Source organism: Pongo abelii, chromosome 9 (assembly GCF_028885655.2).
Source record: "Pongo abelii isolate AG06213 chromosome 9, NHGRI_mPonAbe1-v2.0_pri, whole genome shotgun sequence".
Classification (NCBI taxonomy): Eukaryota; Metazoa; Chordata; class Mammalia; order Primates; family Hominidae; genus Pongo; species Pongo abelii.
The window spans coordinates 57,630,741-57,651,064 of record NC_071994.2 but is presented as its reverse complement, the minus strand read 5'-3'; the positions used below and the strand labels follow the sequence as shown (position 1 = coordinate 57,651,064).

Here is a 20,324-nt window from a genome sequence, read left to right as displayed (position 1 = left end):
TTGCTCATGCTGGGAGCTGTAGACTGGAGCTGTTCCTATTCGGCCACCTTGGCTCCTGGCTCCACATTTTTCTTTAAAAGATTGAAAGTTCATTTTATCAGGGCTTTTTAGTCCTCATAGAAAACTCTTATGGTCTGGGTTGAAAGTATCTGACTTCAAGGGTGAATTCATGGCTGATGAACATTTCCTTTGGGTACCCAATCCCAAGAACTCTTCTGAAAGTAAGCAATGGAGCTACAAAGACATTTCCAGACCAAAGTCACAATGAGACTGACTGCACACAGAAAATGTGTTAGGATAACACAAGCTTCTATAACAAGAAGGTACCGCAATGTATAAAGGCACAAACACAATAGAAATTTAGTTCTCATCCACATTTTAGTCCAAGGCTAACATTTCTAGTCAGTGGATAGCTCTTCTCCACCCAATGATTCAGGAATCCAGTCTTGTTCCATTTTAAGATTCCACTGTACTAAGAAAGAGAGAATATAGATTATGGAGGCCAATTAGCTCCGGTAAGAGAAATGTGACAAAATTGAGGCCATAAAAAATTAAATGTGATATACAAGTAGAGTGCCATTGGGTCTAGTACCTGGTTAACCATGAGGGCTGTCACTATCTTCGTCTGCAAATCTCTTGCCCTTAGATCAGTGTCTAGCATTTAATAGGTGCTCAGTAAATCTTTGTGAAAGAAATGAATGAATGGTTATCCCATCAGTTCTATTCCTTTCTTCCCTGACTTGGATCATCTGACAGAAAAGCCAAATTCCTGGTCAACTACTTAAAGCCACTTCAAAGGTACATCTGTTGAGCCCAGAGTCCACTGGTTAGTCAAATGTTCCTCCTCCTACTCCCACAAAATCCTGAATTAGTTACTTATCCATTTTACAAATTGCTTTTATTAAAGAGAAATTTAAAATTATATAAATTTGGGAGTATCCAAAACAATCTGGTGTATGGGTGTTTTACCCAAGGATCTCTGATTAGAGGTTCCCTTAGAGGGCATCTAGGCCCACAGCTGCAAAAATGACCCAGCTCATGAGCCAACCCACTTGACAGTGGCTTCCTGGAGATGAATTCTGAGGGCAAGCATGCTGTGATTAATTAGTAATGTCTGCCATAAGCAGAAAAAAGGAAAATGATAAACAAAGTCCTGTGTAACCTGCTAGACCCTATCAAGTCTAAGATCCTCATATGTATAGAGCTGAGGTTCAAAGAGAAGAAGTGGTACACAGCTACCATTGGAGACATAGGTTGGAGGGCTTAGAAGGTTATTGGAGGCAGAATGAAAAGGGATAGAAAATGGTGGAAGGTCTGCTGGAAAATTCTCTTAGAAATAGAGAATTTAAGAGAGCTAACTGCTAGGAACAAGCCAACGATTGTAGCTATCTCTAAGAAAAAAGAAAGGAGTCAGAGCATGGGGTGTGATGGGGTTTGGAATCTTGCTGGGCTTGGTCAACCTCATTTGTGCCAGGTTAGGGGGGGAAAAAAAGCCTGCTGTCCTTGCCCATGTTTCTTTTCATACATCATAAGGTAGTTTCATGAACTCAGTGGGCGATAGGTAGATGGCTGGGGTTCTCCTAGGCCTCTGGGATGCCTCCCATGGAGATCTGGGCACAGAGGGCACTGTCCAGCCCCTGAGCACCACGACTCACCATACCTGGTGCTTCCTCTGTGCCTCCTCTGTGCTGGCTGCTGGGGGTCCAGAGACATTGAATCATGGCCGTCAACTCAGGTGAGCTCACAGTCTAGAGGGAGACAGAGAAGTCCTGTATTTCTTGGATCCTAAGATGATATGGTTACAAAACAGTTTATCAGTTTAATGACAGAATTTTAGGAAGACAAAAAAAACCAACAAAAAACCACCCAACCAACCAACCAAACAAACAAAAAAAACCTCCCAGCTTAACCAGAGGCAGATTGTAGGAGCTATCCTGACTTTACCAAAGGAAAAATGGGACCACCTGCATGATTTTTAATCAAGGAAATAAATTCAATCAGTGGTTACAATACAGAGTGATCTGTGCTGTGATGTGGAGAGTGCTGGGGAAGGTGTGGTTGAGTCTGCCTTGGAAGGGAGGTCAGGAAAGTCAGGGCCCTGGAAAAAGGACATTTGAGGAGGAGTATGCCAGGCTGACAAAGCAGGAAAGGGATTCCCAGCAGTGGGAATGGCATGGTCAAAGGAACAGGGCATATCCATATCCACAATAGCAAGAGCATGTGTAGGTGAGCCTGGATAGACAGTGTGCAAATGGTGAAGGGCCTCTACGTATCTAGAGCAGCAGGTGGGAAGTGAGGCTCCAGCCAAGAGAGAGCCACAGCCCCTTACAGAACGGGGGCCCAGAAGCCGATCAGCCATCACAGCTCCATCTCCTTCAGCTGCTCCCAGCGTGGGAGCACAGATGCTTGGTAACCAAGGGATGGTCTATTTAAAGCCATCTGTAAGTTGGTTCGAGAAGGCACACTGTAGGGTAGAGAAGGAGAGAGGGAAGGGGAATGTCAGGAGGAAGAAGCACGCAAGAGGGCTCAGGAGGCGGGATTCCAGCCTAGGCTCAGCCCTGAACTCACCGTGGGGCCTGGGGCAAGTTCCTGCCTCTCTCTGTGCCTCAACTTCCTCAGTCTTGTGTAGTGGTGAATTGTGTAGGCTCAGGAACCAGCTGTGTGGGTCCCAGGCTAGGCTTCCTCACTTGTGATCTGCGAGCATTGGTCAAATTACTTAACCACTGTGCCGATGTTTTCTCCTCTGTAAAACTGAGATAATAATAGTACCTAACTTTTAGAGCTACTGCGAGGATTAGATGAGGTAATGCATGTAAAGCATTTATAATGGTTCCTGGCACACACCAAACACTCAAAATCAGCTATTTTTAAAATTATGATATGATGATGGTGTTGGACTGGCTTAGTGGGTTTTAAACCTTAAACCTTGGAATCTTTCTCCTAACAGATTTGGAACTTGAGTGGGTGAAAAAGGTCACATTGAGCTCTTCTGGCTGGAAGGTGGAGACCCTGAGCCTTCCTTGCCACTTTAGCATCCCCCTTACCCAGGACTGCCTCCCAGCTCCCCGCACCCCAGGCACCTCTGCAGAACCTTTAAGCTCCAGGAAACCCAGATTAAAAGCAATTGTCCCAGAGGATCTCTGAGGTCCTTTTCAGTTGCTCCTTTTAATCCAATTCTTGCTTCAGAAGCTTGAGTTTATATCTGGAAAAGCTGTCTTTTACAGCTCAAAATCAATTTTCCAAAAGCATCAACTGAGCCAGGCCCTGGGGGCCAGTGTGGTAACGGCAAACCAAGGCAGATATAGAGAAATGAGGAAGGTATTTAGCAACAATCCTGACTGCAAAAGCTCACAAACAACCAAATACCACCATTATGGTTTTTTCTTTAAGTCAATACATTTTTACTTAAGGAATTTTACATGTTGTGATTCGTTCCACTGCCCATCAGGGTCATCTTAGTTCCTCCAAATCTTGAGTCAAGATTTATCTTCAAGATAGGACTTTCTAGAGATTCATGCTGAATCCACAGTCGTTCTGTCCATCTTAATTGGGTTTCTTTTATCTCCACTTCAATACAGACATACTGATGAAATACTTTAAATACTTCCTACCCAGAATCTTTAGGGTCTAGTCCTTCAAATAATTCACTTTAGGGCCCTAGCAGTTGAATTGTAGAAAGCATATTGCTATTTTGGCTAATGAGCAAAAATGCATTATTCTTTAATATTTTTCTAATGTTGAAGTTGTGTTGCATCCCATTTTCACTCGTGACCTTAGCAGAAATGTTACAGGTCTCATTGTCACCACTGCGATGTGTTTGCTGTGAATGGAAGCATAGCTTGTTTCTCAATGTACCCCATTAAAAATCTCTGGATGGCATGATCAACAGTGCCTATTCTCTTTGAGAATGGGGCATCACCTTCACAGTTCTTAGGATAAGCTATGCAGATGTGACTGCCTTCATTTGTCACAGTCCAGGATAGTTTCTCATTCTTTTTTGTCTAGATGGTCAGGCGCTGTGATTGCCCTGTGTGCAGTGTGCCATGGTTGTCTCTTCTCTACTTAGGAACTGTCTTATTTCCTCACCTCTAATCTGAGAATAGCAGATGACCAACAAATCAATATTGGATCAATCAAAGGGATCTGAATATGGGCACCTCTATGTGAACTGCTTCAAGCTGGATTCAATGATGTCCCAAACAGATGTAGATCCTGACCATGCGGATGTTATTGTCTAAGGGGAAAGATCAATTAGTGTAAGTGTGATAGCGATCAGGACTTGAAAGATAAAATTCCACGGTCCAGAACAACCATTGTGGGACCCTATAACCCACAAAAAGTAGGGGTTTGCCTTCAGGATCTGCTAGGGCTGAGCCTTGGGAGGACCCTGAGAAACTTCATCTTGAGGTCCTGAAATGGAAGATCTCTTTGCTTCCTGGGACCCCAAGACCCACAGCAGAGTTCTGCCTGGCTTTTCAGCATATACAGATGGCTGGCTGCTTGTTGTATACGCTGTCATAATTGCACATGCACTTTAGACATTGGCCATTCAGCTTCCAAGGCAGGCTATGGAGGCCACAATGAGCAAAAGCTAAGGATACAAGCCCAATCTACAGTTTAGTCCTGACCCCATCATACTTATTGATCTTCCCTCCCAGAATAACATCTGCATGGGCAGCATCCACATATGTTTGGATCATCATTGAATCTAGCTTGAAGCAGGCCACATAGAGGTGCCCATATTCATCCCTTTGATTGATTCAATATTGATTTGTTGCTCATTCAGCACCTATCTTCATTGACTATCCTCTGCTTGTCCTTCATCTGCATCTTCCTCTGGTCACATACCAGCTGCTTCAGCCACCTTGGGGTTGTCACTGTTGTTTAAGCACTCCCACTGCTTAATGATTAGGTTCTCTCTGCCTGGAATACCCTTTCCTGCATCACTGCCTTCTTCCACACCTACTAAGCTCCTACTCAATCCTCAAAACAATTCCAAATGCCACCTCTTCTAGGAAGCCTTCCTAGATCACCTCAGAATTTTTTATTCCTCCATTTCCTGTCCTCCCATAGAACTTATACAGTATGTGACATTCCATTTGAATTTGAATTATATTTTTGTCATTGCCCCCACTATGTTATAAAGCTTGATGTGGGCAAAGATTTTTATCTTACTGGTCTTCATAGTTGAATGTTTGGGGGAAATCCATGAACTTGGCCTTTTTAATTCCTAGGTCTCTCTAGGTATGCAAACTTAGACAAGTTATCTAATATGTCTGAGTTTCACTATTCCCACCTGTAAAATAGGGATTTTTAAAAACTTGTGATAACAAGTTTGTTGTTAGCATTAACTAAGATGACTTGTATGAAGTAACAGTGAAAATAAAATAATAGTAATGAGAGCTGATATTGACTAAGTGCTTATTTAGGCACTGCTCTAAACTTTTTACAAGTAGCTCATTTAAAACATTTTTAAAAATTTTGAAATAATGATAGATTTGCAGGAAGTTGCAAAGATGGTACTGAGAGATCCCATGTAAAGATAGAAGTGAGAGGTCCCTTTCACCTGGTTTTCTCCAATGTTTACACATTACATAATTATAGTACAGTTTCAGAACCAGGCAATTGACTGTGTGAGTATTGTTCTGTGTCTTTTTCTCACTTGTGTAAAATTGTGAGAATCTTACACAATCACCACCACAATCAAGATACAGAACTCTCCCATGTCCACAAAGATCTCCCTTGTGCAGCCCCTTCAGAGTCATACCCACCCCTCTCCCTTCCGCCACCCCCAGCCCCTGGCAACTAACTATTAGTATGTTTTCTGCAAAATGTTGTCATTTCAACAATGTTATCTAAGTGGAATGGCAAAGTATGTGACCTTTTAAGATTGGCTTTTTTTTTTCTCACTCAGCATAATGCCTTTCAGATCCATTCAGGTTGTCTGTCTATAGTTCATTCCTCTGTTCCTGGTGAGTTCTGTTCCATGGATATGCCACCAATATACCACTGATATACACCAATATACCACTGATACATGACTGACTGACAGACTATGGTTTAACCAGGAAAAGTATCTGGGTTATTTCCAGTTTTTGGCTTTGATGTATAAAGCAGCTATAAATATTTGTGTATAGATTTTTATTTCAAATATAAGTCTTCATCTCACAGGGATAATTGCTTGGGGGTGCCATTGTTGAGTTACATGGTTAGTATATGTTTAGTGTTTTAGGAAGGAAGTCAAATTCTTTCCGAGAGTGGCTGTACCATTTTACATTCCCACCAGCAATGTGTGAGTGATTCAGTGTCTCTACATCTTTGCTGGAATTTGGTGTTGCCACTGTTTTAATTTTATCTGTTCTAAAAGGTATGTAGTGACACCTTATCATGGTCTGACTTTCCATCTCCCCAATAGCTGGTGATGTTGAACATTTTTTCACTGCTTATTTGCCATCTGTATATTCTTTTCAGTAAAATGTCTCTACATGTCATTTACCCATCTTTTGGTTGGATTGTTTGTTTTTTAATGTGGAGTTTTGAGTATTCTTTATATATGCTAGATATGGGTCCTTTGCCAGCCATGGGATTTGCACAATTAGTTCAGTTAATCCTCACAACAGCTCATGAAGAAGATACTAGGATTATCCCAATTTAATAGATGAGGAAGTTGGGGCACTGAGGGGTTAGCACTGTGTGTGGCACACAGCAGGTTTCCAGGGAAACATCACAGTGAATTTCATGAAGATGGAGCTCAGACCAAAGGTACAGTAGCTTGAGGTACCTTGGTGGAATGGTGGGGCTGTTGGAGATAAGGAAGAGGAGCTGAAAGTGAAGGCCAGCAATGAGTAGAGGGAGTTCATACCAGGCCATCAGCCCATTTACCAGGTTGAGGAGTTGAGGCACAAGCACTGGAACAGATTTCTATCAGTCTGTGTCATTAAGTTTCTGTAAGTTTCACTAGTCTTTGAAAATTGTGTCTGTTTTCAACCGCATCCTGCCTTTCTCCTGTGCTGCAAAGTTTGATGGTAGCTGGCTGGTTTCTACTTCAGGGACTTTTTTTTTTTTTTTTTTAAGAAGGGATTTCTCCTGTGTCTTCTCTATCCAGGGCACATAGAAGCAGGCTGCTGCTGCTGTCATGGAAAGCACAGTAACGAGTCAGGATACCAGTTGTCGGTCCCAGCATGGTAGTGAATAGTGCAGGAATTGAGTGCAAATAATTTCCCTGGGCTTTCCATCTCCATATCTGTAAAATGGGAGTGACAACAGTAGCTAGCTGGCAAAGTGATTGTATAGATTAAATAGAGAGGAGAGGTAGAGAACAGGGGCATTGGTAACACTCATGGGTTCAGAGTGGAACTCTTTCCTTTCTAGCTATGTAAACCCGAGCAGCGTGCTTAACTTTTCTAAACCTCAGTTTTCTTATCTAAAAAATGGGGACAATCACAGTTCCTACTTTATGGACTTGGTGTGAGTATTAAATGAGATATTGCACATAAAGCACTTGCAAAGATCCTCTCTCAAGATGAACATGATTAATAATAACTAACACCTATCAAGCACTTACTTTGTGTCAGAATCTGCTTAAGTTCATCAAAATTAAGATTAGACACCAAGACAAGGACTTAGGTGCAAGTTTATATGGGAGGGCATCCCAGGAAGCAAAGTGAGAGAACAGGGAAGTGAGATGGGGAGGAGTCGTTTTGGTGGGCAATGGGGGCTCAGTCCCACTGGGCACCCTCTTAGAGACTGAGAAACGCACCTCAAAATCTCCACTGCGGTGTTTATCCACCATCTTCCAGGCCTCATTGGTGGAGGGTCACTCCTGGGGCATTCATTCCACCACACCTTTGACCTGCCCTGTGCTTGGGCTAAGCGCATAACCATGACCAGGGAGCATCTTCAGGAGAAAGACTCAGGAAGGCATTGGCACATACAAGGAACTGAACTATCTGTATGGGGCTTTGAGGTTGGCTGAGGGGAAATTGATGAATGCTAGCAGTGTCTGCTACACCACTTTAAGCACTTTATAATGTTAACTCAGTTACTTCATGCAACAACACTATGAAATGTTCTATTATTATCCCCATTTTATAGATGAGGAAACTGAGACACAGAGGGGTTTTACAACTTGATCAAGGTTCTCCAGTCAGTCTGATTTCAGAGCCTGCATTCTTTTTTTATTTTTATTTTTTGAGACAGGATCTCACTCTGTTGCCCAGGCTGGAGTGCAATGGCACGATCATGACTCACTGTAGCCTCAACCACCCAAGCTCAAGTGATTCTCCCACCTCAGAGCCTCCCGAGTAGCTGGGACCACAGACACACCACCATGAAGGCTAATTAAAAAAAAAAAAATTTTTTTGTAGTGATGGGGTCTCACTATGTTGCCCAGGCTGGTCTCAAACATCTGGACTTAAGCAGTCCCCCTGCCTTGGTCTCCCAAAGTGCTGGGATTACAGGCATAAGCCACCATGCCTGGCCAGAGCCTGCATTCTTTCGAGAAGTTTTGACCATAATTCTCAGTAAAAAATGTATTTTATATCACAATTCTGCTCCCAAACACACTTACACTAAATAAATAAAAGATTCCTAAAACAATACTCATCTGTACCACGTGCAGTGCCCTCTGAAATTTTCTGTTTTTTTTTTTAATTTTAATCACGTTATTTTAAAAATGGTATTAGTCACCCACTAAATTGTTTTCATAACCCAGTAATGGGCTGCAACCCATGGTTTTGGAAAAGACAGCGCTCTAAAATTCTATTTTATAGGACAATGTTAATGTCATAAGGCTGGCATGGGGAATGATATGGGGTAGGTGCCCAGGGAAGGTTGGTTTCCTTGTGTGCCCTTTTTGGCAAACCAGAGCCTATGAGCTGCTACCTTCTAGGCTTGCATACAGAGGCCTGGCTGGACCTAGCACATTTCTTAAATCCTAGACTTGCCCTAGTAGAATCTGCTCAGCCTCCTCCCTGGGGTTGGGCACCATCTTGGGCTGTGACCTTCAATTCACCGGCCCCCCAGAAGCCAGCTCCTCCTTGGGAGGTGATGTTATACCCTGTCCCCACAACGTTGTCATTTCCTTCCCCTGAGTCTCTCTGTGTGAGGATTGTTCCCCTAATCAGGATGGAGACGCAGTTCATTACAAGCTGGTGAGGCAACGGCTCTGTGCTCCAGGCCCGAGACAGGCTGTCTGGGAGCTTGGCCAGCCTCCCACTGCCCCGGACACCAGGGCAGTGGCCTCAGAGCAGAACCAGCTCGCTGGGTTTGTCTGCCCCCTTTCCCCAGGGACACAGGCAGACAGACACTGTTTGCTGAGACTTCCACAGCTTTCATTATTACAAAACCTCTGCCATGCTCAGACAATGAGTTTCAGCAAATGATAGCACTACTTCCGAGAGCATCTGTAGAGCACCTAGAATAACAACTGGACTTTATTGAGTGTTTACCATGAACCAAGCCCTGGTCTAAATGCTTCATCTGCAGGCTGTTCGTCTTTACAGCAAACCCCGTAGGTAGGTATAACTATCTCCACTCTACAGATGCAGAAACGGAGGCACAGAATGTTTTGGTAGCTAAACAAGCTCATCAGGAGGCTAGAAGGTGGCCACACCTAGCTGGCCCCACTGACTCCACCAACTGCCTCCCTTTGCTGTGTTGCATACAAGAATGTGACTCCAAGTTTTTCCTTCCTTCTGGATCCAACTCTGGCTTCACTCTGCTCAGCAGCCAGGTGAGTTTCCATAGGTGACTTTGTCTCTCTGAGCCAAGTTTCCTCATCTGTAAAACAGGGCCTAGTGGTACTTCCTTCCTCAGGCTGTTAGGAAGAGTAAATGAAATAATGTATATAAATGCATCTCCCAGAGCTCCTAACACATAAGAAGTTCTCAATACATCTATTTATGAAAGAGTCGATTCAGCTGTTTTCCTACTGACTTGACAGTACCCCACAGCCATTTCCCAGAGGCATGATGTCACCATCCAGAGGATAATAGCAGCCAATCTAGAAACCTCCGTATGTTCCTGGGCTTCTCATATTTATGTCTTGTCTTGCCCCACTGCCCCATCTTACTGACTTCCCTGGGGCAGAAATCTCCAATATGACTAATATCTCTTGGAGAGCTATGAAGAAGCCGTTTATTTCCTCCAACAACAGACCCTTCCACCCAGGATGAGGAGAATAGCCATGTGGTGGCTGAAGAGCCTGGTGCAGAAATTCTCATTAGCTGCAGTTTAATTACTGCCTGCCGTATAGGTTTTTAATAACAGTAAGTCCCAATTAGTTGCTTGTTACTTCAGAAATAACTACTGATAGTGGACCTTTGTCTCTGTTTTAATTCCAGCTTCATTCCCAAGCTGCGGAAGTCTAAACAAGTGGGCATTTTTAGCTGAAGGAGGTGGGGAGGATCGCAGATGCGTGAGGAATGTCTGCACAGAACTGCGAGATTCGCTGGGGTGCGTGTGTTTGTCTGAGATGAGTGGAGGAATGGCCGTGGCCATTTCTCACCTCTATAAAGAAAATCCTGGGACCCTGTCTTGAGCTAAGGACAGGGATGGGGCCCTGCTCTCAAGGGCAGGTGGGTCTGGGACATAGAATTCTCTGCACAGAGAGACCACGGGGGAGCTGGCCTCCAGTTATGACCCATGCCAATGGCATGCCCTTCCGCTGCCCTGGGGGGCCAGACCCCAGCCACTGACCAGCTCAGAGGCAGATGCCACCGCCCCTGACAGTGACAGACACAGCCAGATGGAAGAGCGGCTTTTGGGAGCGGGGAGAGGGGAGGGGGTGTGCCATCTCTTCTGCAAGGGCAGTGCCCCAGCCTCAGCCACACTTCTGATCTGCAGTCCAACAGACCTTTCTAGCATGCCAAAGAGAACCTGGGGGTGCCAGGGGGTCCTCAGAGCTCACACTGCACTTGTGGCACCCACAGCGAATAGCCATCCGTGAGCCGAGGAAACAGGTAAGACGGTCACCGTGCTTTGTTTGAAGTAAGGTAGTCTCCTAGCTTCAGGGAATTCTTTTTCAGTCTGACCTGCTTTTATGCTGCTTTGTCTTTTTAACTTTTATCCTATTGTACCTGGGAAGCTATTGTAGTGCTGATGAGTTATTGTATGCTGAAGTTATGTAGTGATCAGAGCTAACATGTGTTGGGCATGCCAGACCCTCTTCTAGGTGATGTATATGTATTTATTCATTTAACCTCACAGACAATGCTCTGACGTTAATATAATTATTATTATCAGCCCTCATTTGCAGATGAGGAAATGGAAGCACACAGAAAGATTAAGGAATTTGCCCGAGGTCACCCAGCCCATATGTGGCAGAGCTAGGGAGATTCCCTCCCAGGGAGTTTGACTCCACCACGAAGCTTTTGACCAGTAGGTTATCCTGCCTCTTATGGGAAGGACTTGACCCATTAGAGAATGGGATGCTTCACAATGCAAATATCCCCTGTGATTTTTCTTTAGTTGGCTCTGCATAATACATTCTTTTATGGCCTGTGTGTGTGTGTGTTTGGTGATCCTTGTGTTGATTTTTGGTTCCAACTGTGTTCTCTGAAAGCTTCTCTCCATTTGAAATGTCTGGGTCCAGTCAAATGCCTCTGTTCTTAGTGTTTGTGCAGTCTCCATGATGGATGAAATGGCAGCGGCATTTCTGAGCCCAGCCTAGGACTGTGGCCCAGGCCACCCACGTTTGGAGGTGACAAAACCCTCTGTGCCATCATGCTGGCCAGCATTGGTCCCTTTCAATGTGTCTGGTCCTTCTTTCCTCATGCCCAACTTGTCAAGGGAAGATGTTGCGCTGCTGAGCCAGTAATTTGCTTTTTTTCTCACCGTGTTCTTTGGTTTCTTTCCCCCTGAGAATCCTTTCCAGTGGAATTGCAAACGGTTTGGCTGGAAAAACCTGCTGAAAATCCATCCTGTCTCATGTTTTCCTTCTTACCTCCTGTTCGTTTCATCCATCCGGCCAAACTGCAAGGTTGTCTTATTGTTAATAATCTGGGCTACTCTGTGTTTGGAGGTTCATTTGGAAAATTGTGTCCAGCAGGCAGAAATGCTCCACTTCATCTCAGACACAAAGGCGTTCTTTGAAGGTACAAAGGGTTTAGTATTAAATAAGTAAGCAAACAAGCCTGGCCTTTGAGGAGAGAAATGTGGAAGGGGTAGAGAGAAAAAGAAAACTGCCTCATCAAACTGTACCTCGGTTTATTTAGACAAGGGGAGCTTATTTGTGTTTATTTTATGCTCACGTCCTAAGGTTTCAAGGAATGCTTCTGTAATCTACTCCAGAGGCATCAGGGCTCTTGCCAGAATCCCTTGATGGCCAATCTTTTTGAAGTGTCAGGTGAAATGTGGGTGAAGGGACTATTCTGTTTGAGAAACAGCATGAGGGAGGGCTGATCCATTTTTCTAGTTACTGGGAACGTTTCCGTTCACTACGAGGGCTGATGCTCTTCTCCTGGCAGTATCTGCCCAGAAAAATCTCAAGCCTCAATGGGTATATCTCTTCCTTTTCTCTCTCTCCAAACTGAATTGCATCCATGTCTTAGTTTGGATCCTCCAACACAGACTGTGAAGTAAGTATTTCAGTGCAAGTAGTTTATTTGGGAAGCGATTCCAGGAAGCACTGTGAGGGAGTGGGGAGTGAGACAGCAAGGAGAAAGCCAATAAAAGGTGTGCTAATGGGTGGGTTACTATAATGGGCAGCTGGGCTCAATCCCACAGGGGCCCTCTGAAGGACTATGTTGGATCTACCTCAGAATTGTCCCATGGAGGAAAAAAGAAGCTGAGGTGTTTATGCACCAACTCATCTGCCTCATTGGGTGTGGTTTTCTCCTGGGATATGAGAACCCCAGCACTTCTGGCCTGCCCTGTTTGATGCACAAGAATCTCTCAGATACAGGATGTCCCTAGGCAAGGGACATGCCCACTGTCTGTGGATGACCTCCAGGCTAAGCCAAGGGAATATGACAGGGTGTCAACAGCATCTGCTAAAGCAACCAACTGCTCTAACATTGTGTACACTGGACAAAATTATAACAGTTGCCAATATTACCTATAACCTCTAGCCAGTTACATGTGGATTAATCTTATTGATCCCCCAAAACTTTTGAGGAGGGGCTGCTGTCATCATCTACAGTACAGCATTGTGGCTAAGAACATGGACTCTGGAGCCAGAATAACTGGGTTCAAATTTCACCTCTTCTGCTGGGTAGTTGTGTGATTTGGGCGGGTTTCTTAGCTTCCTTGAGCCTCAATTTCCATACCTGCAAAATGGGGATAACAATAGTAACTACTTTGTAGTATTGTTTTTGAAGATCAAATAAGTTAATACACATAAAAGCAATTATAATAGTAGGCATATACTAGGTGTTCAATAAACACCAGCTGGTGTTATCCTACAGTTGAAGAAATTGAAGCTCAAGGAGGTTCTTAGCTGAAGGTTTTGTAGCCACCAAATGGTAGAGGCAAGATCTTAACTCAGGCTTTCTGCAGCAGCATCACTTTTTCTACTATACCACGTGACTTTGTAATCATTAATACATGAGAAAGCACTTTCTAAACTGTAAAGTGCTCCACAGAAGCTTTGCTTATATACTATTTCTCCTCCTTGGAACAGCAGATACAGTCTTGTTCTCTCAAGAGCTTCAGCTTGGTCTTTGAATTCTGCTATCTGTCATCTCTGTATACCTGGCACTGGGCACAGTGTCTGGCTGGGTGTCAGCTAGGTGGATGAGTTACCCAAAGCCCAGGACTGGCCCAGTGATCCCTTCCTTCAGAGCTCCTACCTGCGAACTTCTGCTCAAAGTCAGGCCCTATCTCTATCACACACCCCAACTGCTGCTGCTTTCTCCTCCCTACTGTCCCTACACCCTACTTGGAACATCTTCCCTGTTTCACCCTGCCTTCTGCCTGGTCCAGTGATCATCTCCCACACCCCACTTCCGCAATTTCTCCTTCCCTTGCCTCCACACTGGCCCTCCGGCCTGCCCTCCTGGACTCAGAGCAGCCCTCTACTTGGTCCTTTTTGGATGGTGCTCTTGGGTATGTGTGTCAGTCTGTGCTTCCTACCTGACCATAAGTTTCTTGTGGGCATAACTGAGTGGCATTTTTTCCTTTATTCATTTATTTATCCATTGTGGTCCCAGACATGGTACCCCATCTGGTAATGGAGAAATGGGAACTGGCAGAACAGATTGATCCATGGTTGAAGAGCTCAGTTTGGGGGAAGACTGGCATGCAAACATTGCTATCAGTGACAGTGAATCTTGGTGGGGACACAGAGCTGAGGTGCCCAGAGACTAGGATCCTCTCTCTCCGTACGATGGGGTCAGAAATGAAGTGACACTAAAGCTCAGTTGTTAGCTTAGGGATGATTTGGTTGCAAGGAAAATAAACTTGCTCAAGCCAGGTTATGGAAAAGTGGGAGTGGGAATCTTTTAGAAACAAAGAGCAGGAACTTCTCCTCTAGGAACTAGAGAATCATCAGGGCTTCCGATGTCTGTCCTGCTCCTCTCTGCATGGCTTCCTTTCTGCACACAATCCTACACTGCCTAGCTCTGAGCCTAGATGACCTGCCCCACCAGGGCCCCATGGTCCTGTTGTCCCAGTTTCTAATCCCTGTGACACTCTGATTGGCCCAGCTTGGGCTAAGTGTTCATCCCCAGTCCAATCAGCTTTGGCCAGGAAATTGGGGATGTCAAGTATGAAAAGGATGCACAATCTCCCAGTGGGGGTGGGAGGCAAGGAGTGCATCTCTACAAGTCTTTTTTTTTTTTTTTTTTTTTTTTTTTTTGAGATGGAGTCTCACTCTGTTGCCCAGGCTGGAATGCAGGGGCTTGACCTCAGCTCACCACAACCTCCGCCTCCTGAGTTCAAGCAATTTTCCTGCCTCAGCCTCCTGAGTAGCTGAGACTACAGGTGCATACCACCATGCCCGGCTAATTTTTGTATTTTTAGTAGAGATGGGGTTTCACTGTGTTGGCCAGGCTGGTCTTGAGCTCCTGACCTCATGATCTGCCTGCTTCGGCCTCCCAAAGTGCTGGGATGACAGGCATGAGCCACCGCACCCAGCCACTTCTCTACAAGTCTTGAAGGGAGAGTATGTTAGTTTCCTGGGGCTGCCATAACAAGTTACCACAAACTTGATGACTTAAGACAACAGAAATTTATTCTCTCACAGTTCTGGAGGCCAGAAATATAAAAATCAAGGCATGGGCAGAGCTATGCTTTCTTGGCAGATTCTAGAGGAAAGTCCTTCCTTGCCTCTTCCAGCACTGGTGGCTCCAGGTGTCTCGTGGCTGTGGCAGCATCACTCCAATCTCTGCCTCTGTCTTCGCCTGGCCCCCTCCTCTGTGTCTTCTCCCCTTCTCTTCTCTTCTGAGGACATTTGTTATTGGATTTAGGGGCCACCCTAATCCAGGATAATTTCTTCCTATGATCATTAACTTTACATCTGCAAAGATCCTTTTTCCAAATGTGGTTGTTTTTATGGATTCCAGGTGGACATATCATTTAGGGGACCACCATTCAACCCACTACAATGAGAGTCTGACAGATGGAGAAAGGGAGGAAGGGCATTCTAAGGTGAGGGAACAGCATGAGCAAAGGATCATTACTCAGGGAGCAATGACACATTTCTGCTCCATGGGCAGAGGGTTCATTGACGGCAACAGAGAGGGCTGAGGTTACGTAGGACCAGACCACAAAAGGACTTCCATGTCACATAGTAGCTTTGCCTTGTGGGCAGCAGGGGGGTCTACTGGTGGTTCTTGAGTGACAGAGAAGCATTATAAAATTTAAAATTTGTATTGTAAGCAGATCCTTCTGGCTGCAGCATGGAGCTGTATTAGAGGGGGACAGAAATGGAGGGAGGGAGATATTCACAGTTATAAACACCCACTACGTGCCAGGCATGTTTCTAGAGACTAGAAATAGAGCAAAGGAGGGCCAGGCGCAGTGGCTTATGTCTGTAATCCCGGCACTTTGGGAGGCAAAGGCAGGTGGATCACGAGGTCAGGAGATCGAGACAATCCTGGCTAACACAGTGAAATGCCATCTGTACTAAACATACAAAAAATTACCCTGGCATGGTGGCATGCACCTGTAGTCCCAACTACTTGGGAGGAGGAGGCAGGAGGATCGCTTGGACCTGGGAGGCAGAGGTTGCAATGAGCCAAGATTGCGCCACTGCACTCCAGACTGGGCAACAGAGCCAGACTCCATCTCAAAAAAAAAAAAAAAAAAGAAAAGAAACAGAGCAAAGGAGAAAAGGGACTAGGCTGCTACTATATTAGAGCAGCATATCTAAAGGAGGAAGAGAGGAAAAAAAAGCAGAGGAACAAAGATGTATAACATTAACTGGTAATAAGAGCTCAAAAGGAAAATCAAGCAAAGAAAGGGGTATAGTGAGTGATGGAAGGTTTTATATAGGAGGTTCAAGGACGGTCTTTCTGATGAGGTGACATTTGAGTACAGCCTGAAGGAAGGGAGGGAGGGAGCTATAAGGGTTCTGAGGGAAGAGTGTTCTGGGCAGAGGGAATGGCATGTGCAAAGGCCCTGAGGCAGGAGCATGCTGGGCATGTTCAAGGAACAGCAAGGAAGAGCATGTGGCTGGGGGAGAGGGAGTAAGGGGAAGAGAAGTAGGCAGTAGCATCAGAGAGGCAGTGGGCTGTATCACATAGGACTTTCTAGGGCCCAGTAGAACTTTGGCTTTTACTGTGAGTGAGATGGGGGCTTTGGAGGGTTTTAAGCAGAGGAGAAACATCGTGTGACTTTAATGTTTTTAAAGAATTACTCTAGAGGCTGTGAGAAGAAGAGATTGTGGGCCTGGAGGTGAGGGTAGGAGGAGGCTACTGCAACAGTCAGGATGAAGGATGACAGTGGCTTGGACTGGGGGGGCAGTGGTGGTGTGTTTAAACGTGGCCAGGTGCTAAATATATGCTCAAATTAGAGTTGATAGGATTTATTAATGGATGGCGTATACAGTGTGAAAAAGAGGAGTCAAAAATGACTCCAAGGATTGGGGTCCGAGCAACAGGAAGGATGGAGTTGTCATTTATGGGTTTGGGGAACTGCAAGAGGACAGGGCTGGAGCAGCTAGGATTGAGAGTTTAGGGACATATTAGGTATTGGTGGCTTGGGATGCATTAAATCATTGAATCTTGCTTTGTGCCAGGCAATGCTCCAACTACCTCATGGCTATTAACTCCTGTGACACTTGTAGCAGCCTCATGAGATGGGCACTTGTATCCCTCTATTTTACAGGTGAAGAAACTAAGGCACTGAAGTTGGTTGATATGGTTTGGCTATGTCCCCACCCAAATCTCATCTTGAATTGTAGCTCCTACAATTCCCGTGTGTCATGAGAGGAACCTGGTGGGGGATTGAATTACGGGTCTTTCCTGCACTTTCTTATGATAGTGAATGAGTCTCATGAGATCTGATGGTTTTAAAAATGGGACTTTCCCTGCACAAGCTCTCTCTTTGCCTGCTGCCATCCATGTAAGACATGACTTGCTCCTCCTTGCCTTCTGCCATGATTGTAAGACCTCCCCAGCCATGTGGAACTGTAAGTTCATTAAACCCATTTTTCTTCCCTGTCTTGGGTATATCTTTATCAGCAGCATGAAAACGGACTAATACATTGGTTAACTTACCCAAGGCCTCTAGTAGGGGAATTGCAGAGCTAAGACTGAGCCCAGACAGCCTGTGTCCAGGGCTCATGTTCTAACCACTACATTGGACTGCTGTCTGTCTTTTGAAAGGTCCAGGGGAGGAGTTGGGGCAAGGGATATTTACTTAGGAAAGAAAAAATACCCACAGCTGGTTCTGATGTGCCTCCATCCAGCTGCCCCTTCAACCCCCAAACTCATCTAGATCTTTTGGTTTTGGGGGAGAAGCACTTAGTTGTCTGGCCCAGCACCACCTAAGATCCTCTCCCAAGGAGAGTAAAGGAAGATGGACTCCTCTGCACTGATCCTAAGTGTATTTACCGTTTCCTCTTCTCTGTGAAATGCAAGCTTTGTTTGTATCTATTTTAAAAACATATACCGCAGGAAAATAATGGCTCAGTGGAAATGTTTAAGTTTCTGGGTCCCAAACCATTTCTAAATATTATTAAAAAAAAAAAGAAAGTCATGAAAAGCAGCATAGGCTCTACTTAGCTGAGGCCTGTGCAAGGGAGCATGTGAGGATGGAAAGGTTAGCGGGGAGGAGGGTAGACACAGGCCTCCACAAAGCCTTCCGGGCATAGGCAGCAGCACTGCCTCCTGGACCTCATTTGTTTGCCTAGAAAGGACTCTTTCTCAATGCAACCTTTTTCTAAGGGCTTCTAGCAAGGTCCCTGCAAAATGGGTCATTTCTTTTCATCAGATTTAGGATTTGCAAGGTCCTGGTATTCCAGGCCCTGGACAGGATTTGGGTGTGGGTTGTGTTGTTTCCCCGGGACATCCTATTAACATGCAACTGATGCAACCTGCTGCTCATCTTGGAGTCGATGAGGAGAGAGGGATAGTGGATTACTCCAGGAAATCCAGGGGCCTGTGGAATCATACCATTTCAGACGGAGGCAAAAGATTAATCGGGATTAGTGAGGGGTCTGCATTCAAGACTGGTTTTGAACTACATAATTTTATCTGTTTGAGTTCCACTTAAGTGCTCAGAATTACTCAGAGGCAGTTAAGCAGAGATCCCTAGGGAGAGCTTGCTTTATTGCAGTTAGGAATAATCTGTGACTGGCTTCTTGCTAGCACAAGCCAAACTCCTTTGTTTGGCTGTGAAGACTCTGCAAAGCCTGAGCCTACTTATTGGTTTGTTGTTTCAAAATGTATTGGATATTGGATACTATTACATGCCAGGTAATTTGCTGGATGCTTTCACATTTGTTGCTTTATTTAACCTTCACCCTAATCCTGAGGCTTAAATGTTACACTACTCATTTATAGATAAAGAAACTGAGGCTCAGAGGTGTCAGCTTGCCCCAGGTGTTAAAGCTGATGAGAGTAAGAGTTTTGATTCAGTGTCCAGTGCGCCTCGCTGACCTCACTTCTCCATTTTCCACTTTTTTCTCCCTTAACCATCCTCTCCTCACCTGCCCCTCCCAATTGCTTCAGCTAAACTCTGCCCAGTCCCAGCTCCTTGCCTTTCCTCTTGCTGCTGTTCCAAGCAGGCACTCAATGTTAGTCTCATCCAAATCTCCAAGCCCTGTCCTGTTCCCTGTTAATTCTTCAAAGTGCCCACAGAGGGGGACCCCAAAGGCCACTTGGAAGTGGAAGCACTCTAAATTACCTCTGCCAAGAGATATGACACCCAGAACATCATGGAAGCGGACAGAAGAGTCTCCTACAAGACCCTCATCTTGTTTCTGTATTATCCTTTGTTTTTTATTGTTTTAGCCTGTTATCAAGCTAATTGCAATCCCAAAGGCAGGCCACCAGCATGGCCTTACCTGAGATCTTAGAAATGCAGAAGCTCAGGCCCCACTCCAGATCCATTGACTCACAATCTGCATTTTAACAGGATCTCCAAGTGATTCTCCAACACTTTGAAGTTGGAGATGCATTGCTCCAGCTGGAATGCACTTTCCACACCGTATGGGCCAGCTCCTAGGCCAGGGAAGGAAGAGAAGGGTCTGCTTACAGCTGGGCTCTGATCTGCCTGCTCTGCAACCACACTGGTTACAGGGCTGCTCTCAGTTTGTGTCCCTGGAGAGTTTGAAGTAGGTGCAGTGGAGATGGCTCCTACCATCCTTTCCAGTTGGATCTTCAGCTCTTACTCTACATAGGCCCACGGGGGTGGCTATCATCCTCAATCCTGACTTCTTTCTCAGATCTTCCACCATCTGCCTTTGAAACAGGGAGCCCTCTTGGCCCAGAGGAAAGCCAGGATGATTGGTCCCTAGCTGCCCCGTTCTTGCTCTGCTAGGCCTGGGGACCAGCTCTGTTCTACCTTGCCATGATGAGCTCTGGGGAAGGCAGCCCACTGGTGAACAGAAGAGGCACTGCCTTTCTAAGTGGAGCTAGGATAGCTGTCATCTGAGGTTGCGGTTGGAAGATAGGCCAGTTCCACTTAAATGTATCTGACTGCTACTTAACCCAACACTGCAGGCTTCCTGCCACATCGCTGATTGTACTCCTTGCCCCAAAGGAAGGAGTAAGCAGTTACTTCTTGCACACTGTCTCCACTCATGGCTCAGCTCTTTTCCTTGTCAGTCTTAGAGTCTCTAATGAATGGGTATGGCTGGGCTGAGAATACTTTTGAGGGACAGGGAAGTAAACAGACTCATGGAGCAGGATTTGAGATAGGAACTCAGATTACAGACT

The 20,324-nt window shown here is 45.3% G+C and overlaps 1 protein-coding gene and 1 non-coding gene across 5 annotated transcripts in view; one reads left to right on the top strand and one right to left on the bottom strand.

Annotated features, from left to right (window-relative positions):
- NAV2 (neuron navigator 2) overlaps nucleotides 1-20,324 on the top strand; it is an 882,771-nt gene that overhangs the window by 348,976 nt on the left and 513,471 nt on the right. The window contains exon 1 of one of the 4 annotated variants that reach the window (XM_063728138.1): nucleotides 9,666-10,455. The exons of the other annotated variants lie outside the window; for them this stretch is intronic. Within the exon in view, the coding sequence (XP_063584208.1) occupies nucleotides 10,414-10,455 (42 nt within the window). The 5' untranslated portion in view covers nucleotides 9,666-10,413. Of the gene's footprint in view, nucleotides 1-9,665; nucleotides 10,456-20,324 lie in introns of those variants that run through there. 4 annotated transcript variants of the gene reach the window in all.
- LOC112135632 (small nucleolar RNA SNORA1) lies at nucleotides 3,781-3,914 on the bottom strand. The gene has a single exon (XR_002916890.2). It is a non-coding gene; the product is annotated as a small nucleolar RNA SNORA1 (small nucleolar RNA).